This window comes from Eleginops maclovinus, chromosome 9 (genome assembly GCF_036324505.1).
Source record: "Eleginops maclovinus isolate JMC-PN-2008 ecotype Puerto Natales chromosome 9, JC_Emac_rtc_rv5, whole genome shotgun sequence".
NCBI classification, from domain to species: Eukaryota; Metazoa; Chordata; class Actinopteri; order Perciformes; family Eleginopidae; genus Eleginops; species Eleginops maclovinus.
In genome coordinates, this window is record NC_086357.1 from 25987121 (window position 1) to 26009315 (window position 22195).

At 37.5% G+C, this 22195-nt stretch overlaps 2 protein-coding genes across 2 annotated transcripts; one reads left to right on the plus strand and one right to left on the minus strand.

The window, feature by feature from the left end:
- Window positions 1-1535: 1535 nt before the first annotated feature.
- On the minus strand, window positions 1536-6787 carry sid1 (secreted immunoglobulin domain 1). Its single transcript, XM_063890987.1, has 2 exons — window positions 2935-6787; window positions 1536-2421 (listed from the first exon to the last, which is right to left on the minus strand). Exons 1-2 carry the CDS (start codon window positions 2975-2977, stop codon window positions 2138-2140), a joined length of 327 nt encoding a protein of 108 aa, XP_063747057.1. The 5' UTR covers window positions 2978-6787; the 3' UTR covers window positions 1536-2137.
- On the plus strand, window positions 5824-21210 carry si:ch211-1a19.3 (uncharacterized). The gene is made up of 6 exons (XM_063890986.1): window positions 5824-5840; window positions 6326-6758; window positions 14417-14513; window positions 18457-18610; window positions 18823-18965; window positions 20174-21210. Coding segments are annotated over exons 2-6 (723 nt in total). The 5' UTR covers window positions 5824-5840; window positions 6326-6431; the 3' UTR covers window positions 20176-21210.
- The last annotated feature ends 985 nt before the right edge of the window (window positions 21211-22195 follow it).

A 22195-nucleotide genomic window follows, 5' to 3' on the forward strand; every position in this document is an offset into this window, starting at 1 on the left:
ATAAGTACTTAATCATAAAGACGTTTTTAGATATTTTAATCTTTAAAAAAGACAGATTTTTCATTGTTTTGATGTTAATTTAATGTTCTCAATATAAGTTTTAAAGAAAAAACTCTACCTTAGATAATGGTCCTTGTATTCACTGCTGCAGTCAGCCTGAAGTCTGCAGATATGCTGTTTTAATGAGACCTTTTTAACGGGAAAACATGAAAACTGTTGTTGCAGAACAGCAAGCGTCTCCAGAGAGAAGCTGCTCTGGGATCAGACCGTTGATTCAGTTGGTGAAGGTGAGAAAAACAGGAACTTTTTTTCACTAATGCTGTTGATCAGAAATGTGGTTGGTGTCTGAGAAAAGATACCGTACTTAAATCAAACTGTCATATCTTATCAGAAACACAAACACTGTATGCTGTTTTTCCTGCAGTGAATTATTATTATTTTTGCCATTTAGCTTCCATAACATGTCCTAGGCTGAAAGAAAAACATACAATACAGATTTAGGTAATGAGTTTACTAACTTTGTCCATTTGTGTAGATTTCTCCTGAATTAATTGAAAATATGACATGGCATAAAGCCTCATTTACATATTTTAATATACATTTTCATTCTCTACTCCTTCATGAAGATGTGTTAATAAAGTGTTGGAAGTTTCTTTAAATGAGTGAAACAGCGCCCCCCTGATTGTAACGGTTAGATATCAGGCGGCGGGAGACGGTACTGCAGTCTAAACTGTAGAGACAGTCCGATTGAGTCTTCCTGAGAGAAACCAGGTGAATCTGACACAAGAAAGTATTGTTTAATGAATGAAATGTAAACTATGAAGCAACATAACAATGAAGAACAGACTGAAAGGAAGTCAGACGCTTTTACTGAGACAGTTAGTTAGATTTTCGGGGATGAATGGATGGCGGGAAGACAGCTCTGTCAACAAACAATATGGCGTCAATTAACACATTTTGGATTAGCAGAGAAGACGGAGGAAAAGCGGTTATTCTGCCATGAAGAAAAAGAGATGGGACTTTATATCAAGTGAGTCAGATACCCGTGTCTACCTGTGTCCCTATCTGTTTATCTGCCCTGTTACCTCTGTGACTAAAAGTGATAATACACCAGATTCCTGTCTGGTTAACGTCCTCTGTTGGGTTTGAACGGTTTGCTGTTGGCTATGTGATGTTATTGAGGTTAAGCTCTGTAAGTTAGTCATTTGTCCTAGCTGTGGTTTAAGGTTTAACCCTGCTGTGAAGTCTTATGTTTAACTGTGGTTTTGTCTAAAATAAATAAACATGGGTTACTCACTGAATGGGCTTACTATATGTTTACTCAACGAGAAACCAACAAGAGAGAGACTCGAAAAACCACACACAAAAAAAGCAAAAAGACAACAAACAGACCAAAATAGCTTGAAGTGATCAGATGGGAAGAGACCACAAATAGCCATAAAATAACTACAAATAAACAGAAAAGACAACAGAAAGACTCATTAAACACTCAGGACCCTAGATGGGGCAACAACTACAAAAAGACACAACAAATATTTCAACAAACTAAATATTTTAATAAGGTAATTGTAAGACAACACGACAGATGACAAAACTTTGTGTTCAGGTAAGACTGGGCTTACCTATAGTTTTAATACATTTTAAACAAAACATTATCTAAGAAGCTATAACAGACTGAATCTGATCATGGGATAAGAAATCAACGAAATGATAACAAAGATGTAATAATTTACGAGTTCAGAAGTCACAATCATTCATTTAAAAGTCCAAACACTGAGGTTGAAGTCAAAAAACTGTTGATAAAACGGTGGGATCAAGCCAAAATAATGAGATTTAAAAGTAAAATTCATGACATAAAATTCATATAATGGGACAGTAATCAAAAAGATAAGAAAAAGGTTAAAACCATGAACTAAATGAAATGGTAAAAGTACAAGCTGAGATTAAGAGCCCAAACATGACAGAAAAATCCAAAATAAACTATCTTTAGAGTAAACACAATTTCTAAAAGAGTTCCTAAGGTGTTGCTTTCTTATTGTGCTCTTCTCCCTGAGTCAAGCCACAGTAATAAACCGCTGAGTCGTTCTGGCTGGAGTGATGCAGCAGCAGCGAGCCGTCGACTGCAGCAGAGACTTTCTCAGGACCGACACCGGGGGCCGTACTTCACTTTAGAGGAGTTTGCAGACCTGATGCTCAGCAGCAGCTCTGGGCTCCGACCTGCAGCCTTCCTGTACCAGCTGAGGGTGGAGGAGGCATTGAAGGAGGCATTGAAGGAGGCATTGAAGGAGGCGTTGAAGGAGGCGTTGGAAGAGGCATTGAAGGAGCCGTCCATCAGGGGGCACTGCAGCATCGCTTCTTCCCCAAGCTTCACCTGCACCGTGGAGGCCTGCAGCGCGGTGACATGCTGCTGCCAACGGAGACCTTAAAGACAATGCAGTCACGTAAAAGGTACATTATTTAAATGAAGTTAATTCATTATGAGAAGGTTAACATGGGCACCAAAGTCTTACTTACAAAATGCATTTAATATACAGTACGTCACAAAATGTTGACTTTTTCTCAAAATCTTGGCTGTAAATCTAACAGACTTGTCTTTATCTATATATAATATGATGACTTTTGTAACGGTTTATGTCATTTTGACTTTATCTTACATCCCATAACAAAAATGTTTATATTTTATGAGGTTGACTATATCTTAACTACATTAGCAGTGAGAAAGTGTGGTTGAAGTAACTCAAAACTTATAAAATATCTATAGTTATAATAATGCTAATAAAAATAATGTAAGGTTGGCGAATTGGTGACAAGGATTAAAAAATGTGTGAAAAACATTACATTTAAAGTTAAAATTATTAGGAAAATAATCAAAATCATGACCTAATTTGAAGAAGTTAGAGACTAATACTATAATATTAAATAAAACAGACTCACCTCTGACAGAGAGGAGGATCAGCACCACCAGCACAGACTTCATCGTTCATCGACTGACTGAGGAAACACTGCTGTTATTGTTCTTAAAACCAACAGAGCGTTTCAAAAAACAACTCCTGACAGTTACAGTAAAACAGCATCCAGCCCACCAACGATTATTTTAATGATCAGTTTATATATCAACCATTTCTATCAGTTCATCACTAAAACTACACCATCGAAATCCCCTGAACGTAGACAGCCAGTCACAGCAAACTCCATCCGTAGTTACAGTAAATATAAATATATAGCGTTATATTTTTTCCATTTCATCATGTTTGATGAAAGAAAGCAAATAAGCTTCCCTTTTTGTTTAGCTTTTTGAGTTTCCAGAATCATGTCTTGCGATCAGATTTAATATGTTAATGTTTTATGTTGTAATTATCCACCAACATAAGATTATCATATTCATTTTAATGTGTTTTCAATGTAGTAGTTTCTTCATTTTTTCGGGCTGTTTTTCTTTTTTTATTCATATTGTTTTGTGTTTAACTGCCTTCTGATTTAAGGACACGATAAGGCATGTTTCATTCATACTGTAGGTTACATTTTTTGGGGGGGATTTTCAAAATAGGACAATTAATAAAAAGTAAAAAAATAAAATAATGATTTAATAACTATTTAATGAATTCAACTTGACAAATCACATGCAAAGTGTTTAAAATATTTCAGCAGGGGGCTGTGTGGACTCCCTGGATATCAGTCTGATGGATAGATTATGATGTAATTAGGTGTTACAGCCACATGGGGGCGCTACAGACTCCACAGACAGAAATAACCTCTAATTCTGTGGATCTGAGGAGTCAGTTTTGCAAACTGACAGCAGATATAGATCATCAGACACTCCTCACTCTGTTGCAACACTGGGATGTTGCCAGCAGGATTTCTGTGGAACAGAAACAGATTTTTGTCTGTTATTGAGCAAGTCATGCTTCAGAGTCACCAGTAAAACACTAACAGGGCTGTAATGTAACTAAGTGCATTTAAGTACCGTGCTTAAGGAAGAAAATGCTGCACTTGAGTACTCTTACACTGTAGTATTGCTACTTTTACTTAAATTCATAATCTGAGTAGTTCTTCCACCTCTGCACACAACAATGAGAAGTATTCTCATAATACATCTTCCAATATATGGGACCAATAACCTTTAAACATAAACACTCTGCAACTATTTTGACCTTTCAGTCACTATTCAAGCAGAAATACATGTTCTGAAATCCAGTTTGCAGGCTGGTAGCTCTTGCGGCTAATGTATTATTTCCTGTCTTCACCTGAACTTCCTGTATTTGGACAGATGAAACAGGTTCAGGAGGTGTGAAGAAGTTTACGTGTGAAGATTCTTTGAAATATAACTTGAAGACGCTAATATGCGGTTTCCTGCTCGTTCCTTAGTAAGTGATGAGTGTGTTTCTGCAGCAGGTTTGAAGAAATGTTGTCCTGCATGATACATTTTTCGTCTGAATCTCATCAGAGTGTGTCAGCTCCTGCAGTAAACAGCTGTGAGCTTCATTAAGTTAAAACACTTTAAGCTGCACTCAGATTAAAATGCTTATATCCTGCCTTTTGAAACACAACAACCTGCTGATGTTGCTAGCGAGATATTTCCTCTTCCTGTTTGGTATGCACAGAAAGACACACAGATAAAACCAGTCGGGATTAAATTGTATAAATAGGGGTTGATATTATACCAGATATTTTCTTAATCGTGGAAAATAAGTTGTTTTGTTACAGTTTAGTCTATTAAATGTCCCAAAATGGTCAGAAATAGTCTCCACAGATTTAGGACTTCAAATATGTGTTTTGTTTGATCAAAGTCTAAAGTCCCCAAATCTTTCAGGTTAATAATGACATAGTCACAGAAACACACCACGATCACTAAATCAACATGTGTGGGTTAGTGATATTTTCCCTGTCTGGTGTTACTAGGTAATGTTTTATTAATGTGAGCACGCACTCATATATAATATGTACACATATATGATATATTTTGACAAACTGTTCAGCGCTGGTGTATTTGGACCTAAACTCTGCCATGTGCCCCCAAAAAACATGTGCTCTTTCTAGTAAACAAACATCTTTGACCTCCTCCATGTTGAGACACACCAGAGACTTTGTTGGTCTGTTTCTGAACCCAGGTCACATTATTTTATTTCAGTCACTCACGTGTTTCTTAGATATGTTTATAAGAAGCAGCTTTTTTCCAATATCTTTTAGGTTGCTTATTTGTTTATTACTTTTTAATTCCGTAGTTTATTTAGATATTACTTACTTATATTTTACGAACATCTAAAAATAATTGTTCCTATTTATTTGTTAATGATTATATTTATGTCTTGGTAGTTTATTTCTTTTATTGTCAGATTGTGTTTGAAATTATACTGATATAATTACCGTTTTTATGGATTATCAAAAACAGTAAAATGACTTATTTATTAATTAAATGTAATCTTTTATTTCACCTTTTTTCCCATTTTAATTTGACTTGTTTCATAGAAATAATTTCATTGGATTTTGTATTTTTTCCATTCTAAAATGCAGCGGCTGTTACAAAATTCCCCCAGGGCAAAAAGAAAATATTCTGAATATGATTATCACACTAAACAGTTAATTGTGAAACTCTAGTCTGTTGGGGTGTGGTGGAGAGGTGTGTCCCTAAGGAAGGCGGGGGGGGGGGTTAACACTGAGAGATTCCTGTAGCTGTTCCACGTTACAGATGTTTATATAGACATGTTGTTTGACTGTTTCCAGGGGTGCCAGTTGTGCGCTGGCATCAGTTCAGGAAAAAGTGAGCGCTGAAGAGGAATGAAGCCGAGAGAATCAGAAAGCGGAACACTTCCTCGGTTTCTGACTAAGTTCTGCTTCTTAAGGTTAGTTTATTTAGAACATTTCAGACAGAAATGCAATTCAAAGTGCTTTACAAAGGCAATAACACATAATAATTAAAAACAAAATCATAAAACAAAAGGATCAAAATGAATCTTAGCCTCAAACTTCTTTTTTTGAAGTCACGCTGCTGCCAAGGATCCACATAGTTTGTGCTTCAGGGTTCATCCAGGTTCATATCCCTGTGAGGCTGGGAAACAGAAACAGAAAGCCTCAGTGTTCCCCCCCCTGCGCGCACACACACACACACACACACACACACACACACACACACCGCACCACACACTCTGCTGCACGTGGAAAGTTTCGTTTATGTGTAAAGTGTGTGTGTGTGACTTTCCTGTTGATCACGGCGTCCTTTTGGCATGATAACACTGGGTGGGTGAGGTTTAGGGTGGGGAGGCTCCAGGAGGGGAGAGGAGTGGGTAAGGCAGGGGGCGTTGCTGAGATTTCTTTCCTGCCCAGCCAGAAGGGAAAATCCAGCTCACTTCACCCTGAGAGAGTCTAAGTGAGAGCAGCTCTTCTTCCTTCTCCTTCTCCATCTCCATCTCCATCTCCATCATCCTCCTCCTCCAATGGCGACCGCCTCCAAGTCCTCGCAGACGGCCAAGAACGTGGTCCTCGCCCTGCTGGCTCTCTGGTCCGTGGTGTCGCTGATCATCATAGTGGTGTGGGCGACGTCTCCGGACCTGAAGAGCTCGGCTCGGTGTCGGGCAGAGCTGCAGGACGTGACGGAGAAGCTGGAGGGAGCCAAGGTTGTTTTCGGCAAGAACATGGTGGCTGTGGAGCAGCTGCTGGAGGATGCCAGAAATGCGGAGGAAAAGCTGAAAGCCGACTTCCTGGTCCTGGTGGGACGCCTCAACGAGACCAACGCCACGCTGGAGGAGTGCCGGCAGGAAAACGTGAGTTTGTTTTCCTCCCCTGACATGATGTGGTTCACACACACACACACACATGTGGGTAGTGTTTCTATGGAAGCCAAACTCTGCCAGTGTGAGGACTGAAGTCAAATCAGACATTTTATCAATATTTTGCATTATTTCCTTTTTTTTTGTTGATGGTTTTAAATTTCTTTGAGAAACTAAGTTATTATAAAATGTAAATGCATCATTTCAAGAAACTTTCTCATTGTTTTCCAATATTAATTTGTTACTTTGAAATACCTAGTCAATATTTTGAGCTAGGAAGCCATATTTAAAAAAGTACATTCTTTTTGATTGAACACTAGCTTCAGTGCAGAAGTGGCAATGAAAATCTGAAGTCCAGAGCCCCTCCCACAATGCAACATGGTTATATAACACATAAAACAAAACAAACATTAAAGTAGTGCAAGACCAAACTTGATTAGAGTAGAATAGTGCAGACCAGTTTGTCTTTAGAGTAAGAGCAACTCGATGTTTTTCTTTCTGGCTTTGATTGGCTTCTATCGTAGAAATGTATCATGTGTCTAATTTCATTTTATATATGTCATCATGGTATGTTTTATACTGCCTTGGGTTTCTTTTCTCACAGTTTATATGTATCAGTTCTATGTAAACTACGGCTGTCCCACCCAGGCTTTCATCACACCTTTAATACAAAAGATTGGCAACCTTCTGATCTCAGGCATTCGACAGACTGAAGGGTGCCACTGCGACCATTGTCAGGCAAATTATCTTCAGTTATACTTAACATGTCAAAACTTAAGCCAGCAATCTTGCAATGTAATGTAGAATTTGATTGGCTGCTTCGTTCCCTTTAAGACCTTCACTCTTCATTAAATAACACTACTTTGAGTTGAAGCTTGTAGATTTGTTCTTTTCTTACTGATTAAGTGTGGAATTCCCAACACAGCTTCCATATTGATCATTCCTCTTAAAACAGGAAGAGGATGAATCCCTTTTCTCCTCCTTCTTGTGACTCGACAGACTATTACACACCATCTAGATGTTGTTCTGTAATGGAACAAATCCTCTGGCTCATTTCTTTGTATCTTCTCATATATAAAAAGGGAAAGTAATTCCTGAAGGACAGGCTGGAATTTTGTGTTGTGCAAGTGGAAACGAGGTTCAAGTTGAAGGTTAAAGTTATAAAGCTGAAGATGAACATCCTGTCTGAGTCTGTTTACTCTCCTTCCTGTTAGATTTTCTCTGTGTGTTTCCTCTGAGGTTAAATTGAGATTAAAGAGATAGTGTGGATGTTTTGAAGATTCATGTGATGGTTACCAGAAAGTAAATAGTTTGGAGGTTTTTAATAGAGGTTGTTTAAGGTCTACAGTCTGTGTAGGAGAAGCAGTTTGTAGAAGCAGACAGGAGGAAGCTGAATCAGTGCCAATATATGTAGAATATTCTCAAAGCTTCACCTTGTTCTCAGACAGCTCTTTCTGACAAGGAAGCTTCTCAGAATTTTTAGGATTAAGTTGTTTTTTTTGTAATTCATTTGAATCAATTCTAACTACTCATGATGACTTTGGGGTTTTCTAAGTTGAAGAAAAGCTGCTGATGTATCTCAAATGAATCACAATCACTTTTCTCTGATCAAACTAATCTATTATTATTAACTGTTGTTAAAGTAGTTGAGAGTTCAGTCTTAACAATATTTAATTCCTACAATTTCACTTAATTTTACCGTGTAATGTTGCCATACAATTACCAACTTGAGACTAATTTAATACCTTAAATAAACCCTAATAATATATACTTTTTTCCCCTGTGAAACGTCAGAAAAAGGTCAAAAAAACACTGGTCATGATGTCACAGCATTGTTTATTTTGTATATGTTATCTAGATGTTGCGTTTTGTTGTTCTGTAGCACAGACAAACACCAGAGATTTTGTTTGCATGAAATATGACAAGAAATCCCAGAATAGTTGGCAATACATTTGAAATGGTGTGTCTCCATCCTCTTAACTTTCTTGGGTAGAAACGAAAATGCAAAGACTATTCTTATAATTAGAAAAGCTGTCCTACATCTTGAGTAGTTGCGTTTTCAATTCTCAAGATATTAATTTCCTTCCACTCAGTCTGACACATTCTTTACAGCCTAACGTTGCCCGAGTATTACCAGACTGATACTGAAAATAGCTTCTTCTTTAAGTCCAAATGCCAAAATGAAAAGCAGCGTGCCTCCAGCGGCCACACCCGCTTCACCAAAACACTAACAGCTTCCATCTGTCCTGCAGAAACAACATGAGATCAATACCTAAAAGAAGCATTAGTGACTGTCATACAGTATATGTTCTGAAAACATCCAGAGGCAGAGTGGGAACATGTGTCTGATAATTATAAAAACCTCTGCTCCATTATTCAGAGTCACATGAGGGTCCCTCTGAGTTGTTTTGTAATGAGTTTTAATATTATTAACAGAGAGCGATTCTTCTCTTTTACTATCCTCCTCCCCCTCCTCTTCCACCCCCATTTACTCCAGTGTTTCCATTTTGGGAGACATTCTCCTTCCAGTAAGTAGTGAATAGCTTTTCCCTCCAAACCGCCCGAATGTTTTAACTGTGCTTCCAACTTTTCCAGTTTCATTTTCTAAGAAGTTGCTGGTTGGAAAAAGTGAGTGTTTGCCTTCCCTCGTCCTGACTCATTCCTGCTCTCCTCGCTTCACCTCTGATCCACTCCTCCCTCTCTGCTCCCTCATGTTTTCCCAACTTTGACTTCTCCCCTACCTTTTTTCATTTCTCCTCTCCCTTGTGGGAAAGCCTCAGTATTTGCTCTCCCGTCATCACTGTGGATTCCCACTTTTTATTTATAGAAATGGAAAGCGTGCAAACATGAAGTGCTAGCCTAACGGTGATGTGTCCAACTGGTACTACGTTACCCAGAATCCCCTGCATCCTGACCTGCATGCAAGGCCAACTACGCTTGATACTGTAGATGTCAATGCAGTTTAACAAGTTTGCCATGCTTCTGTTTCTTTTAAACCTTTGTTTGTTTAAGAGACATGTCTAGTCATTTCTTGCAAACATTTCCTGTTCTTTATTCGGGTTTATGTCTCTCGTATAACCATATATGATTGATCTTGTGCGCCTTGGTTATCCCTTAAGTCTTATCATCTGTTAGATTACGGCTTGTCTTCTCTGGTCTACTAACCAAGTAAGAGATTATAAAGTCATAAAAGCTTCCCGTTGCTCGATTTGAGAGACATGTCAACACTAGTTAGTCCTCACAATTCATAGCTCGGCATTTCTTCACAACCTGCATCAACTTCCAGGAACAATAATATCAACAAACGGGAGCATGCTGAATGTCTCATGTCAAGAAAAGCTGTAATCACAGAGCGCTCTGAGCTTCTATTGGTCAACGAACACTGGGATATTTGTTGTACTCCAAAGAAGCGAACAACTCTAATGGTTGCATTTCAGATTTAAAAACAGGGAAGACGGAGGCGACCTGGACAAAGGCAAAGAGAAATGTGCATGATTAAGGTGGAATATAGTGTAACTACAGTACCACAAATCCCTGAAACCATCTAATTAAACATGACCACGATAACAAATCTGCAGAATGTCAGATCTGAAAGAAAACCCACTGGAGAACACATCTGTTATTAGGTTTCAATTCATAAATAAGAGGAAGTTTAAGTGCATTAATAGAACTGCTTTGGGATGAATTCATTCATTTTGTATACAATGCATCAGCTTAAAGGGTTCCCTGTTCAATATACAGCATCAGTTCTCAGAGAATCTCTTTTATATCCAAGTAAATCTGCTAATGTGCTAAAGTATATCCATAATTACGTAAATTTCAAGTATTTTATTGTGAAATCAGCTGCTTTACCCACCCTTACTGTCATGTACTCTGAGCATGGTTAGTGACTTGACAGGTTGTAGTGTGTGTGGTCAGTTGGAAGTTCACTCACAGTTGCACAAGAGAAGTTGGTTCTTCTTTTGTGTTAATTTCCTGTCTTCCATCTTTATAAAAACACCTCAGGTCATTATTTTATGAGACAGTACTGCATTCCTTCAAAAATAAAAGCCCCTGTAACTTCCACCTGAACACCAGCTGCTGGTCACCTGACCTCAGACGTTACTCTCTTTAACCCGCTGCATGCTGGGTAAATATTTCCCTATCCACCTTTGTTTTCTGTCGGTGTTGGACGGAGATGACGGAGCCACACTCCAGCTGCTCTGTGCTGTGGAACCTGTGAACCACATGTGATATTTGCAGGTGTCCTGTGATATTTAGAGGGCGTGGATTCACTTTTTGATGTATTTCCAGCTGGTATTGATCTAAAATCAGACTTGTTGATTTACATTTGCGTGTAGTGATAGTACAACTAGTTTAATCTCTCGATTTTAATTGGATCTATCAATCGATTTACACTTTAGTATCTTGTGTGACCTATCTATTATCTGCCTGGATTCATTTACTAACCTTCATCAGCCAATTCATTTGTTTTCAAAACAGCTTCTGGATTTCATTTAAGAGTCTGTGAAGTTGCAAGAAATAGAAGCAACAGGTTGAATCTATTCCCTGTTGTTAATCAATCTTAAAGGTTGAAGTCTGAAGTGCATTGACAACAATATGCTGATAAACAAACGTCCTGTAAGTGAACAAAATAAGAAACGTTCTCGTAATAATAGCTTAATATTGCAACTTATTGACCGAGTGACTTTTTGTAAATTATAATTTTGAGATCTTCAGTTTTGCAAAACTAAGGATTTTATGTTTGCAATTAATTCCTTTTTATTAGTAATGAGAAAGTGTGACTTCCTGTAAGTGTGTGACTTCCTGTATTTTACAGTTAAACAGTAGGCCTACACTAAACAGGGTTTTTTTTTAATGTGGGAATTCTTGGGAATCTTCATTATGGATTTGAGTTCACAAGCAGAGGTTTACTTTGCTCCTCGTCCCATATTTTCTTTTATTCAGTTGAAATCTTGAAAATGCCATCAGGAGCACAGGAGGATTATCTGTGAAATGCTCTAATGTCGGCCTTTTGTGACATTTTCAACAAATATGATAATAGAGTTACCAACTGTAGCTTTGTGTATGCCATCAATTATGGTGCTAGGACAGAACAATCTGCAAGTTGCAGAAACAATTGCAGTTGGTGCATCGTTGTTCAGCGGTATGAAAACAAGACTTCCTGTGAATCACTTCCTGTTGAGCAGCTCCAGGTGTTTTGGGGGAGGAAATCCCCTAACACTTGAGACTGAAACAAAACTGCTTTCAGACTGTAGGAAGATCACATGTCACAGTTATTTTAATGCAAATGAACTCAAATTAAACCAAAACAGACCACTATAATGTCCCCTGACTGTCCTGTCCACTGTCCTTAACTTTCAGATGTTCTTTCAGGATTTTCCACGTGTCCTTAAACTAAGGAGCTCTGATTATGATGGGTTAGGCGTCCCTAGGAGTGTTTGAGGAGGTTAAAGTCATCTTGATAAATGTTCCAGGAGCTTCATGAGAATATTTGGGTCTCTGGTCGTGAATTCGAGACAAAAAGGGTCTTTGATTTGATTAGGAAATGATAAAGATGCATTTCTTTTGGTCTCTCGTTGGTGATTCTGTCTCTGTGTTCTCATTAAGTGTCTCTTGGGATGGTTGTGTTTCGCTGTGTGGTCATCTTGCAGATCTTTGTAGTATTTTGGTAGCTGTTCTGTGACTCTCTGCAGCTATTCAGCGTATCGTTTTGTAGTCATTGTATGTCTCTTTCTTTGCTGTCATTCAGTCTCTTCCTGATTAGTGCATGTGTCTTTGAGTAGCACTTATAGGCCCACCTGTGCCTGGCAGTAATCCATCCATGGCTTTAACGAGTCCCTATATGTTTCTCTGCCGACCTAACATAATACTACATTGTAATACTGCCTTTTAAACGGACCCAAGGCTGCTTCTCATGGTGTAAGGACAGACAAAAACCAAACAAGAAGGGCACATGATAAAGTAAAAATACATAAATGGCAGTGGGAGTGAGATGGGTTAGGGGTCAAAGGCCATGATGAACAGGTGAGGTTTTAATGATAACAAACTCAGCAAACGTTTGAAGACATCGTGTGTCACACCTGAGCCTCTCTGAGCAGAAGGTGTGTGTTCCTGATGACTACAATGCTGGATATAACATCAATAGACCTCCCTCCTCCTGTGGCCCAGTACGTTAGCATCGTTAACAACATTAGTGAGCTTACACAGTTTATGCTCTTATGGCATTAGGAACGACTCAGGGTGAGCACATTTGTTAGGCCTGTTGCTTTAAGTGCAGGACTGTGTTTAAAGAGCCGCTCTAACAATAACGTCTGCGTTCAGAGAAAGGAATGTTTCTGAAGCTGTTCTCAGACGTCCTGCTTTCAATCAGCACCTGAGCGCTGAAGGCCGACCGCAGCCTCAGCTGTGCACTGATCAAAATGGAGAGGATGAATCTGGCTGGTATTAAAAGGGACCCGGTTATGCTTTAAGGGTGTTAGCCCTTTCCTGCACTTGTATTTATTAGCGCTCCAACACATTGTAGGTGATAGACTAAGGGACGGGACATCTCTAAGCTGGTTGACCAATCACAACAGAGCCGGCCAGCGTACCAATCAGAGCAGACTGGACTCTGGTTTCAGACAGAGTGTGAAAAGAGGAGCTGCAGCACAGGCAGTATGAGAAAAATAAAGAGCTTTTTGAAAGCATGGAGACATGCCCAGGAGAGACACTTCATACAAATAAGGACCTGAACGTTGGCATAATATGTCCTCTTTAAGGACCCTTATCTTATCTGCAGTACTGCTAGGGAAACAAATGAAGGAAGCTCAAACAGGAAGCAAGAAAGAAAACAATAAAGAAGGAAGTTAAAAGTAAAAAATGTTCAGGTCAAGTAAATTAAGTCCTGTTACAGCGACAAACAATGAATCTACTTTCCCCATGGGTGGATTTAAAGGGGCAGTGGGCTTCAGGGCTTCTTTTCAAAGGTGCCAACATCTCTCAAGAGCAAGACAAGCTGACTTTATAGTTTAGCCTCTTGTTGAGGTTGTTTTGGGAGTCCTGTAGTTGTTTTATGTTTCTTTGGGGTCATTTTGTGTATCTGCAGCTTTTGTGTTGTACTTCTGGGCGTTTCGGTGGTCTTTGTAGTCGTTTTGAGTCTCTCCCTGGTTTGTATGCGTCTGTTTAAGTGACACTATGCAGATGAAGGCCAAAGGTAGGCCCTGACACTTTTGGCCCCTGTAATCCATCAATGTTTTTCTGTAATATTTTAAAAACACATTACATAAATCTGCTTTTAAAAACACGTACTGAACGCAGAATACACAGTGGAAGTGTGACTGTTGGCGTGCTGCTGTGTGTTTTCCTCCGGTCGCCCAGTAACATGTTGTTTTGTTGCTCTGTGTGTGTGTGTGTGTGTGTGTGTGTGTGTGTGTGTGTGTGTGTGTGTGTGTGTGTGTGTGTGTGTGTGTGTGTGTGTGTGTGTGTGTGTGTGTGTGTGTGTGTGTGTGTGTGTGTGTGTGTGTGTGTGTGTGTGTGTGTGTGTGTGTGTGTGTGTGTGTGTGTGTGTGTGTGTGTGTGTGTGTGTGTGTGTGTGTGTGTGTGTGTGTGTGTGTGTGTGTGTGTGTGTGTGTGTGTGTGTGTGTGTGTGTGTGTGTGTGTGTGTGCTGCAGGTGGTCCTGAACTGGAACATCAGCGCACTGCAGGAGAAGGTGGAGCTGCTGCGTCAGACGGAGGCCAACCTCACGACTCAGATCGGCCTGCAGCAAGGTAGGGAACACTCGGTCCGTTGGAAAATCTCCATCACTGCCATGAAAGGACAGTTTCTCAGGCGGGACTCCGAGCGCGCCGTGTATTCTTAGCTTCATTTTCCTTCCCGTTACCATGACGACCTGTGAGTCAGAGTAAATAAACACCCGGGATTGGTCGGTTTTAAAAAAAAAAAAACAGGAATGTGAAAAGATTTCTGGAAAGAGACTCATTTTAATTATGAGTCAGAAACCACAGATATAAAGTTTCAAGTCTTTGCAAGAAACCTCTAATCCATGAATCGGAATAAAGGATTTTTAAAAGAATTCAGCAGGAAAACGAGGAAGGGGAAAAGGAAGTCAAACTTTTTGTACGGGACAAAATAAAAGAAGTTAAAAATAGAAAACAAGAAGGAATAAAATAGGAAAAGGAATCCCACATGTATATTTATATTTAGAGAGTATTTTATATTCAAACATGCAGACTAAACTACTCAAATACAAACAACGTCTTCCTATTAATTCATAGAAACATGTTGATGCTTTCAGCAGCTTTTGGAAAGTTATCAGGGAGGTGTGTCAATGTAAGGTCAGTCATCAATGGGAACTCGCATCCCTAACATTGTTCAAAAAAGGGAAGTTGCTAATGCAGTTTTTGATGAATATCAAGAAGACCAATTTTGTATGTATATTATCTGGCTTTCTTCACCAGACTGGACCCATGTGCAAAGTTTTGTGAGTTTTTGAGCATCTCAAGTACTCTGAAATGCAGAATGATAATAATCTGCGTAAAAACAAAGCTGTCTCTGCCGTCTGACGCTCTATTTGAAGACCGTCTTCATATTTCTGAGTCATTATACCCTTTTGGACCAACTGAAATATGGTTTTCTAGCATCACTTTAACATTTTACCAGGAAAATCTGCATTTTGGTTTGAGGACGCAGCGCCCCTGTTACCCTGTTATATATAATAGTAATACATCTAGAATCAGAGAGAGTTCATAAATTATACATAAAAAGTCTGTTTTCTTAAAGGAATTCCTGAAAATGAGCATTGTAGACATAAGTGTAATTTTCTGCCTTTTCTAAACTATTTTTATAAAGGAAATTAAAGCATTATTTGGAACAAAGCTGGGGGAAGTTTCTCTCTGCACCATGCCATTAATACAGAGTTTTAAAAATGTTTTCTTTGAGTAATTCTCTCCAGCAGTTTAATGGGAAGTGCAGAAACACTTTACTAAAGGTGACTTCCTGCTGTGAATAGTCGGAGGGAAATGAGGAATTCCTGTATGGTTCAGATACCAGAGGAGCATTGTGTCGCTGATAAACATCACGCTCTGTTTAAAGTGACCAGCCTGGAACAAGTGTGTCAGAAACACCAGGGGAAGAGTTTTACATCAGGACGTGATCAGCATGTGGAACAAAGTAAATCAGAGGAGGGTCATTTAACTGACGGAAGAAGTGCTCAGGTCTTTTATTTTTCATAAATAATGTGGTACAACTACAGTTTAGGAATGGGAACTGAAAGTACTGCACTACAGGTCACCAAGTTCACGTGTCTCAGGTTTACACTATAGAGTACAAGTTGTAGCCGCTTCATGCTAGAAAAAAATGTATGCACAAACATTTAGATTAAAGTGGAATGAACATATATTTAAGTTAGAAAAAAGGAAATAAAATAACACAGTTAGCAAATGATTAAATCAATTATAGTTTATTTAATATTATTTTTACTATGTCTTTACACCATATTGACCTCCCCAAATTATTATAAATGTTATATTATTATCATTTTTATTTTTATTATTTAATGAACACGCGTTCCCCCGTTAAATATTATTATTATTATTAATAATTATTATTATTAATTATTATTAATAATTATTATTATTAATTATTATTAATAATTATTATTATTATTATTATTATTAATAATAATAATAATAATAATAATAATTATTAATAATAATAATTATTAATAATAATAATTATTAATTATTATTATTATTAATTATTATTAATAATTATTATTATTATTATTAATAATAATAGTGCAATATTATTCCAAATTATATAAACTGATCAAATGTTTGACTTTAAAATGAGCAGGAATTGATAAACCTAATTAAGGTGAAACTAGCACTTTTTTTAAATAGTTGTTCAGTACTTACTAAAATAAATGAATACAACTGTATTATGTGTCTTCATACTGACCTGACAATGGGTTTAAGACAAGTGTCAATTAGTTAACAGCAGAAGAAGAATATGTAAGGCAGAATTTTAATGTGAGTTTAAGTTGAGACACTCTCTCTTTCTGACTGTTTGTACCGAGTGAATCTCGTGCTGCCTCAGAGTTATTGCAGTGAGCTCACTGATCCAAAAATCTTCCCACAAAAAGGCTACAGAACAGAAAACACAAGAGCTGGCAGCTTTAATCATTCCTCAGATAACACACACACTGACGTCATTCTGCGATAATAACACACACCGTCTCCTTATAAGTTAACACAGTAGCTCATCTGCACCAAACTCTGCTCAGAAAACACTCGACCCTACGTCACAAACCTCGAGTGATGTTATGTAACTAAGTATTCCAGTTTTAGCATACTTTGTTCTTGGTGGTTCCACATTTAACGACACCCCGTGTTACTGATAAATACAGGATAACATAATATCATCTTGGAATAAAGCCATTCTGCACAATAAAGTAAACTATTTCTGATACCTGATTCCATTGAGCTCTTAATACTCTCTGCTTGAATTCAGTATTTTAACTTGTAATAGATTTAGCCTCCAGTTTCACCACTTCCACTTAATTAAAGGATCTACTTCTTCCATTAGAAGGCAGCCTTATAACCCCCCCTGGATACTGTTGCTGTGTTGGACAACAGTATCACTACATCAGACGCCAAAATTAGAAACGATAATTAAAACAAAAGTTGTCCGGAGCGTAAACATCAGATTTTCAGTATCTCCTGTACAAGTGTTTCTGTTCCTCCTGCTCGGTGGGGATTATGGCGAGGCTTTAGCAGCTTTTGTTATTTCTCTGTTGTTGTTAAAGTGTATGCAATATTCTTGTCCTGCTTTGGTCTCACTTGAGGTCGTCTTGTAAGCTAATGTGTGCCATGTGTAATACTAGTCATTGCACACATTAAAGAGGCCCTATTCTGCTTTTGGGGGGTTTTATATTGGTTTTTGTGCATATAAATGGTCTGCAAAGGCTAAAATCCCATAGTTCCATCCAGAGGGAGTTGAAAATGAGCATAACAAGTCGCATTGTTTGTTCAATCAGCTAGCAAAAATGTAATTAAATGTGCACGATCATTCAGTTTTCCGAGTGTGCATATGGTTTAAACATTAATCAGATATTTACTTACAGTAGATTTGTCATACTTCCCTCATTAGTATTCATTAAAATACAGCGGACCATATTGTCCCATCCTTTTTAATAAATTATATATCCATATATAAATAATAATCATCATCTTATTAAGAAAACTTAAGATTTTAACTTATCATGTTTTACGTCGTAAAATTGCCACTTACCACCACTGACCACATGGGGGCGCCAACGCTTGAGTTTCTTTTTGTAACTTTTTGAATCCAGGACTTAAAAGGGGCTGTTGGATCATGCTTTCATTGGGGATATTTTTGTCCTTAAAGCCCTGATTGTCTTTATTTTGGAAACACACTTTATTATTTACACTTTTCAGGTTAATTCTCAGATTTAAATAAATAAACACAAAAAGAGTCTGTGATTTCCCAGGGTTCTGGCCAATGAAATAAAATAAGAAGCTTAAAAAATAAATGAAAAACACTTCTCATTTCTCTATGTGGCACTTTTATTTTAAAGCTAATGTATTTGCAGGATTCTTGCTGTTCTGTTTGTTTTCGTCGTGGTTTATTACACTTATTGTAAGTTGCTTTAATGGTCAGCTAAATGTTTCTTTGTTTCTGTGTGTGCAGATCACATCGAGGCGCTGCAGCAGAACATGACGGAGGCCGGTCATCAGACGGAGACGTGCGTCAGCCTGCGGACGGCAGCTGAGAGTCAGATGATGGCGGCTCAGAGTCAGACCCGGGCCTGTGAGTCCAGGCTGCAGTACCAGCAGAAACAGCTGTGAGTACACATCTGGATTTAAAAATGTTTTTTCGAATAGAGATGTTTTTTTCAGCTGATACTCATAATTACCTGCTTCTGATTATCTATAGAAGGTATTTACACATTTTACTCAAGAACAGCACTTAGGTTAATCCACTCAGCTGCTTTACTCCACTGGGTTCTGTCTTTGTATTGCAGTCTTTTGACAAATTTCCTTTCTGTGTTTTTAGTCAAAAGTGTAAAGAGGTGGAGTCTGAAGCTCCTAAGGATGCGACGCAACAGCAGGCGGACGGGGGTTCATCCTCAGCACCCGCCCTCTCTGGGATTCCTGCGCTGATGCTGCTGGTCTGCAGCGCTCTGCATCTGATAACCTGTGAGTATCCTGAACACTAACACACACATGACTGTAAATCACACGTTACACAGTGAAAACCAGCAAAAACCACAAACCTCGGACCCCCAAACGCATCGTCCACACTGCAAAAAATGCACTTTTTATAAAGTCTGACGGAGAACGTTTTTAATTTTGTTTATTTCTAATCTTTTAAACTTCATTACTTTTACAGACAGCTTGCAGTTTCAAAAATGAAATCTATAAACTTTTATATCAATAATTTGTCAGATTTTGAGTTTATTTCTTTTACAGAAGAAAGAAAATCTAATTTGTGATTTTTTAAAAACATGTTTTATTTCCCATAACCTCCAAACAGAAGGAAATGTTTGGAAATACAGAAGGATAACTGAGGGGCATGATACGTTGAAACTATCTTTTGTTTCGTAACAATGGTCTTCAAAATGTTTATGGTCAGTACATATAGTAAAGATTCTGTAAACAATGTTCCACTGATTGCATTTTATATATGCATTAAAATCTTGCAGCTACTGTTATGGAAAATATCCAGCTGGGATTGGTTAATTATAATTTAGTGACTTGCTTTATTATGTATTTTGTTATTTATTAAAAATATTATTTATTTAACATTATTTATTTAATTTTCAAATTAACATTATTTATTTTACTCTTTATTTTTCTTAATATTTATTTTATTCCAAATATTATTTATTTAACATTATTTTATTTTCAAATTAACATTATTTATTTTACTCTTTTTTTTCTTAATTATTTATTTTACTCTTTATTTTTCTTAATATTTATTTTACTCTTTTTTTCTTAATAATTATTTATTTTACTCTTTTTTTCTTAATAATTATTTTACTCTTTTTATTCTATTATTATTATCATTTTATTTATTTATCTTTTTGACCATTTCTTTTTCAAAATTATTCATAATATTTTGTTTTGTTGCTTGTACACACACATAAATACAAAGACCTTTAATATATGTATATTTATAATAAAACCTGCCCAAATCAAAGGTGAGATATAAACTTACACATTAAGGGAATAATTAAATGTTCCTTTTCTAATCTTGAAGTTTTCTCTTCAAATTGAAAGTGAATCTTTCAATTTGACCTATAATTGCCATTTATCATCACCAGACTGTCTGACTGATTCCCCTGACATCACCACAACCCTGTACAGGTGGTAAATATTAAAGAGTGTTCGTGTGTTGTGTTCAGGAGCTCATCGCGGCAGCGTCCTGTCGATTGACGGCGAGCACTGAGGTCCAGGAGGGGGCGGAGCCTGGACAGACCGAAACGACTGCTGTACACACACCACACACTTCCTGTCTGCGTGACACAACAGACACATCGTCATGGAGACGTTGACGTGACAAACGATTGGACAGAAAACTTTGCTTTGACTTGAACTGATGAGACGTTCACTGACGCCGCCGCTTCACCACTGTCTGTTTTTAGAGTTTATTTTTCTTCATGAAGCTTAATCGCTGCTTTTTAACTTCCTGCTGATGCTTCGTCACACCTTAGCCTGTTTTTAATATTAATGATTGAAGTTTAATCCTCCGTCTCCTTTACTTTCTTGTTACTTTTCTACTTGCTGAGAATAGAGATTTCTGCAGAGTAAATGTCCTGAAAACGCCAGAGGTGGAAGAAGTAATTTCCTTAGGTAAAGAATTTAAATACAAGTTAAAGACCTGCATTTAAAATGGAACTTTTTGGTTTAGAACAAAGTATTTTTGCATCAAAATAAAACTACCAAAAAGACTTAACTTAAAATAAAGACATACTTGAGTCCTATGTCTGATAAATAAGCTTATTTGTTAGGTGAAGTGTTAAGGTTACGTGCTGCATTCAAGTACTTTATATATTTTACAATTAAGCATTATTAATTTGCTGCAATTCTCTGGAGGTCAACTTCTTAAATAGAGGAAGTGTACCTTTCAAAATAAGAGCTGGCATGATGATTCTGCTCTCTGCTGGTTTATTTAAAACAAATCAAATCTTCTAAAAAAAACCCAAAGCTTATCCCAGTTCGGAGTTCCTGTTCTATACCTGAAATGGGATGAAGTAAGAACCATATACTGTATATAAGAAGTATGATTTTATCTTTATATTTTGTCTCAGAGGCAGAAATGTTTGTTTGTGTTTTTCTGTTTGTTTCTTTCTGAACGCAGCTTGAAGCTCGACGAAGCAACGACTTGACTGTTAGAAGCTTTTATCTAATTTGGGGATGGGGGGGAGGGGGGTTGAGGACGGGTGGGTTGAATGTTTTATGAGGATTAATAAACCCGAAAGGTTTCTAACGTGTTGTCTTTGTTTTGATTTACGTTGAAATATTCATCAAATGAGAAAGGATTAAATAAGAAACTGTTATTTTATGATGAGCAATTCAAGACTGTTTCATTCCTTGTGATTAGGACTGAGGGGGGAATAATATTTAATATATTTAGGGATTTTTATCATCTAGGAAAAAGTGAGGCAAAAGGTAAAAAAAGTAAATACTCTGATTTATAAACTCTATTTATTTAGTATTTTTGCACTGTCAAATGCTTCAGTACTGCATGTTGCTTCAGGGGCAGGTTACTGATGTTTGATTAAAAAATAAATAAATATATTAATAAAATTTTAATCTGTAAAACAAATTCACTGATTATATTTTAACATTTCTTTTAATAACTCAAAATAACTGAAATACCCCAAACTCAATCAACCAAAACTAAAATAAAATGTGTATTTTTAAATGCATTATTAATGATATGAATTTATTAGGTCATTAAACCGGTCAAATTAATGCATTGCAGTAAAAACGAATCATTTCCCCTCAGATTTGAAATGGATTGGAATTAGTCGAGCATCCAAATACTCTAGTAAAGTACCTACAAATTGTACAAAAGTGCAATATGCAGGTGTTAAAGTCCACAGAGTATTTGTTATTAATTATAAACATTGTTTATTGATCCTCCTCCTGTGAGAGTCAGCAGGTGATTTTTTCCCACAGTTCAGTCTGCCAGGAGGGGGCGGGGCCTGTCACTGTAACAAGCCAATGATGAGTGGGCGTGGAGCCGACCACTGATAAACATCTGAGCCAATCAGACAGTAACAGGTCCCAGAGGAGAGAGGGGGCGTGTTTCAATTAGTGTGTGTGTGTGTGTGTGTGTGTGTGTGTGTGTGTGTGTGTGTGTGTGTGTGTGTGTGTGTGTGTGTGTGTGTGTGTGTGTGTGTGTGTGATGATGCTTCAGT

Excerpts from the sequence above, each read along its gene's own strand:
- sid1 (XM_063890987.1), bottom strand. The coding sequence starts at position 2,977 with ATGAAGTCTGTGCTGGTGGTGCTGATCCTCCTCTCTGTCAGAG. Across the intron at positions 2,422-2,934 it reads GATCCTCCTCTCTGTCAGAG|GTCTCCGTTGGCAGCAGCAT; the intron begins GTGAGTCTGTTT and ends ATTGTCTTTAAG.
- si:ch211-1a19.3 (XM_063890986.1), top strand. The coding sequence starts at position 6,432 with ATGGCGACCGCCTCCAAGTCCTCGCAGACGGCCAAGAACGTGGTCCTC. Across the intron at positions 6,759-14,416 it reads AGGAGTGCCGGCAGGAAAAC|GTGGTCCTGAACTGGAACAT; the intron begins GTGAGTTTGTTT and ends TGTGTGCTGCAG. Across the intron at positions 14,514-18,456 it reads TCAGATCGGCCTGCAGCAAG|ATCACATCGAGGCGCTGCAG; the intron begins GTAGGGAACACT and ends CTGTGTGTGCAG.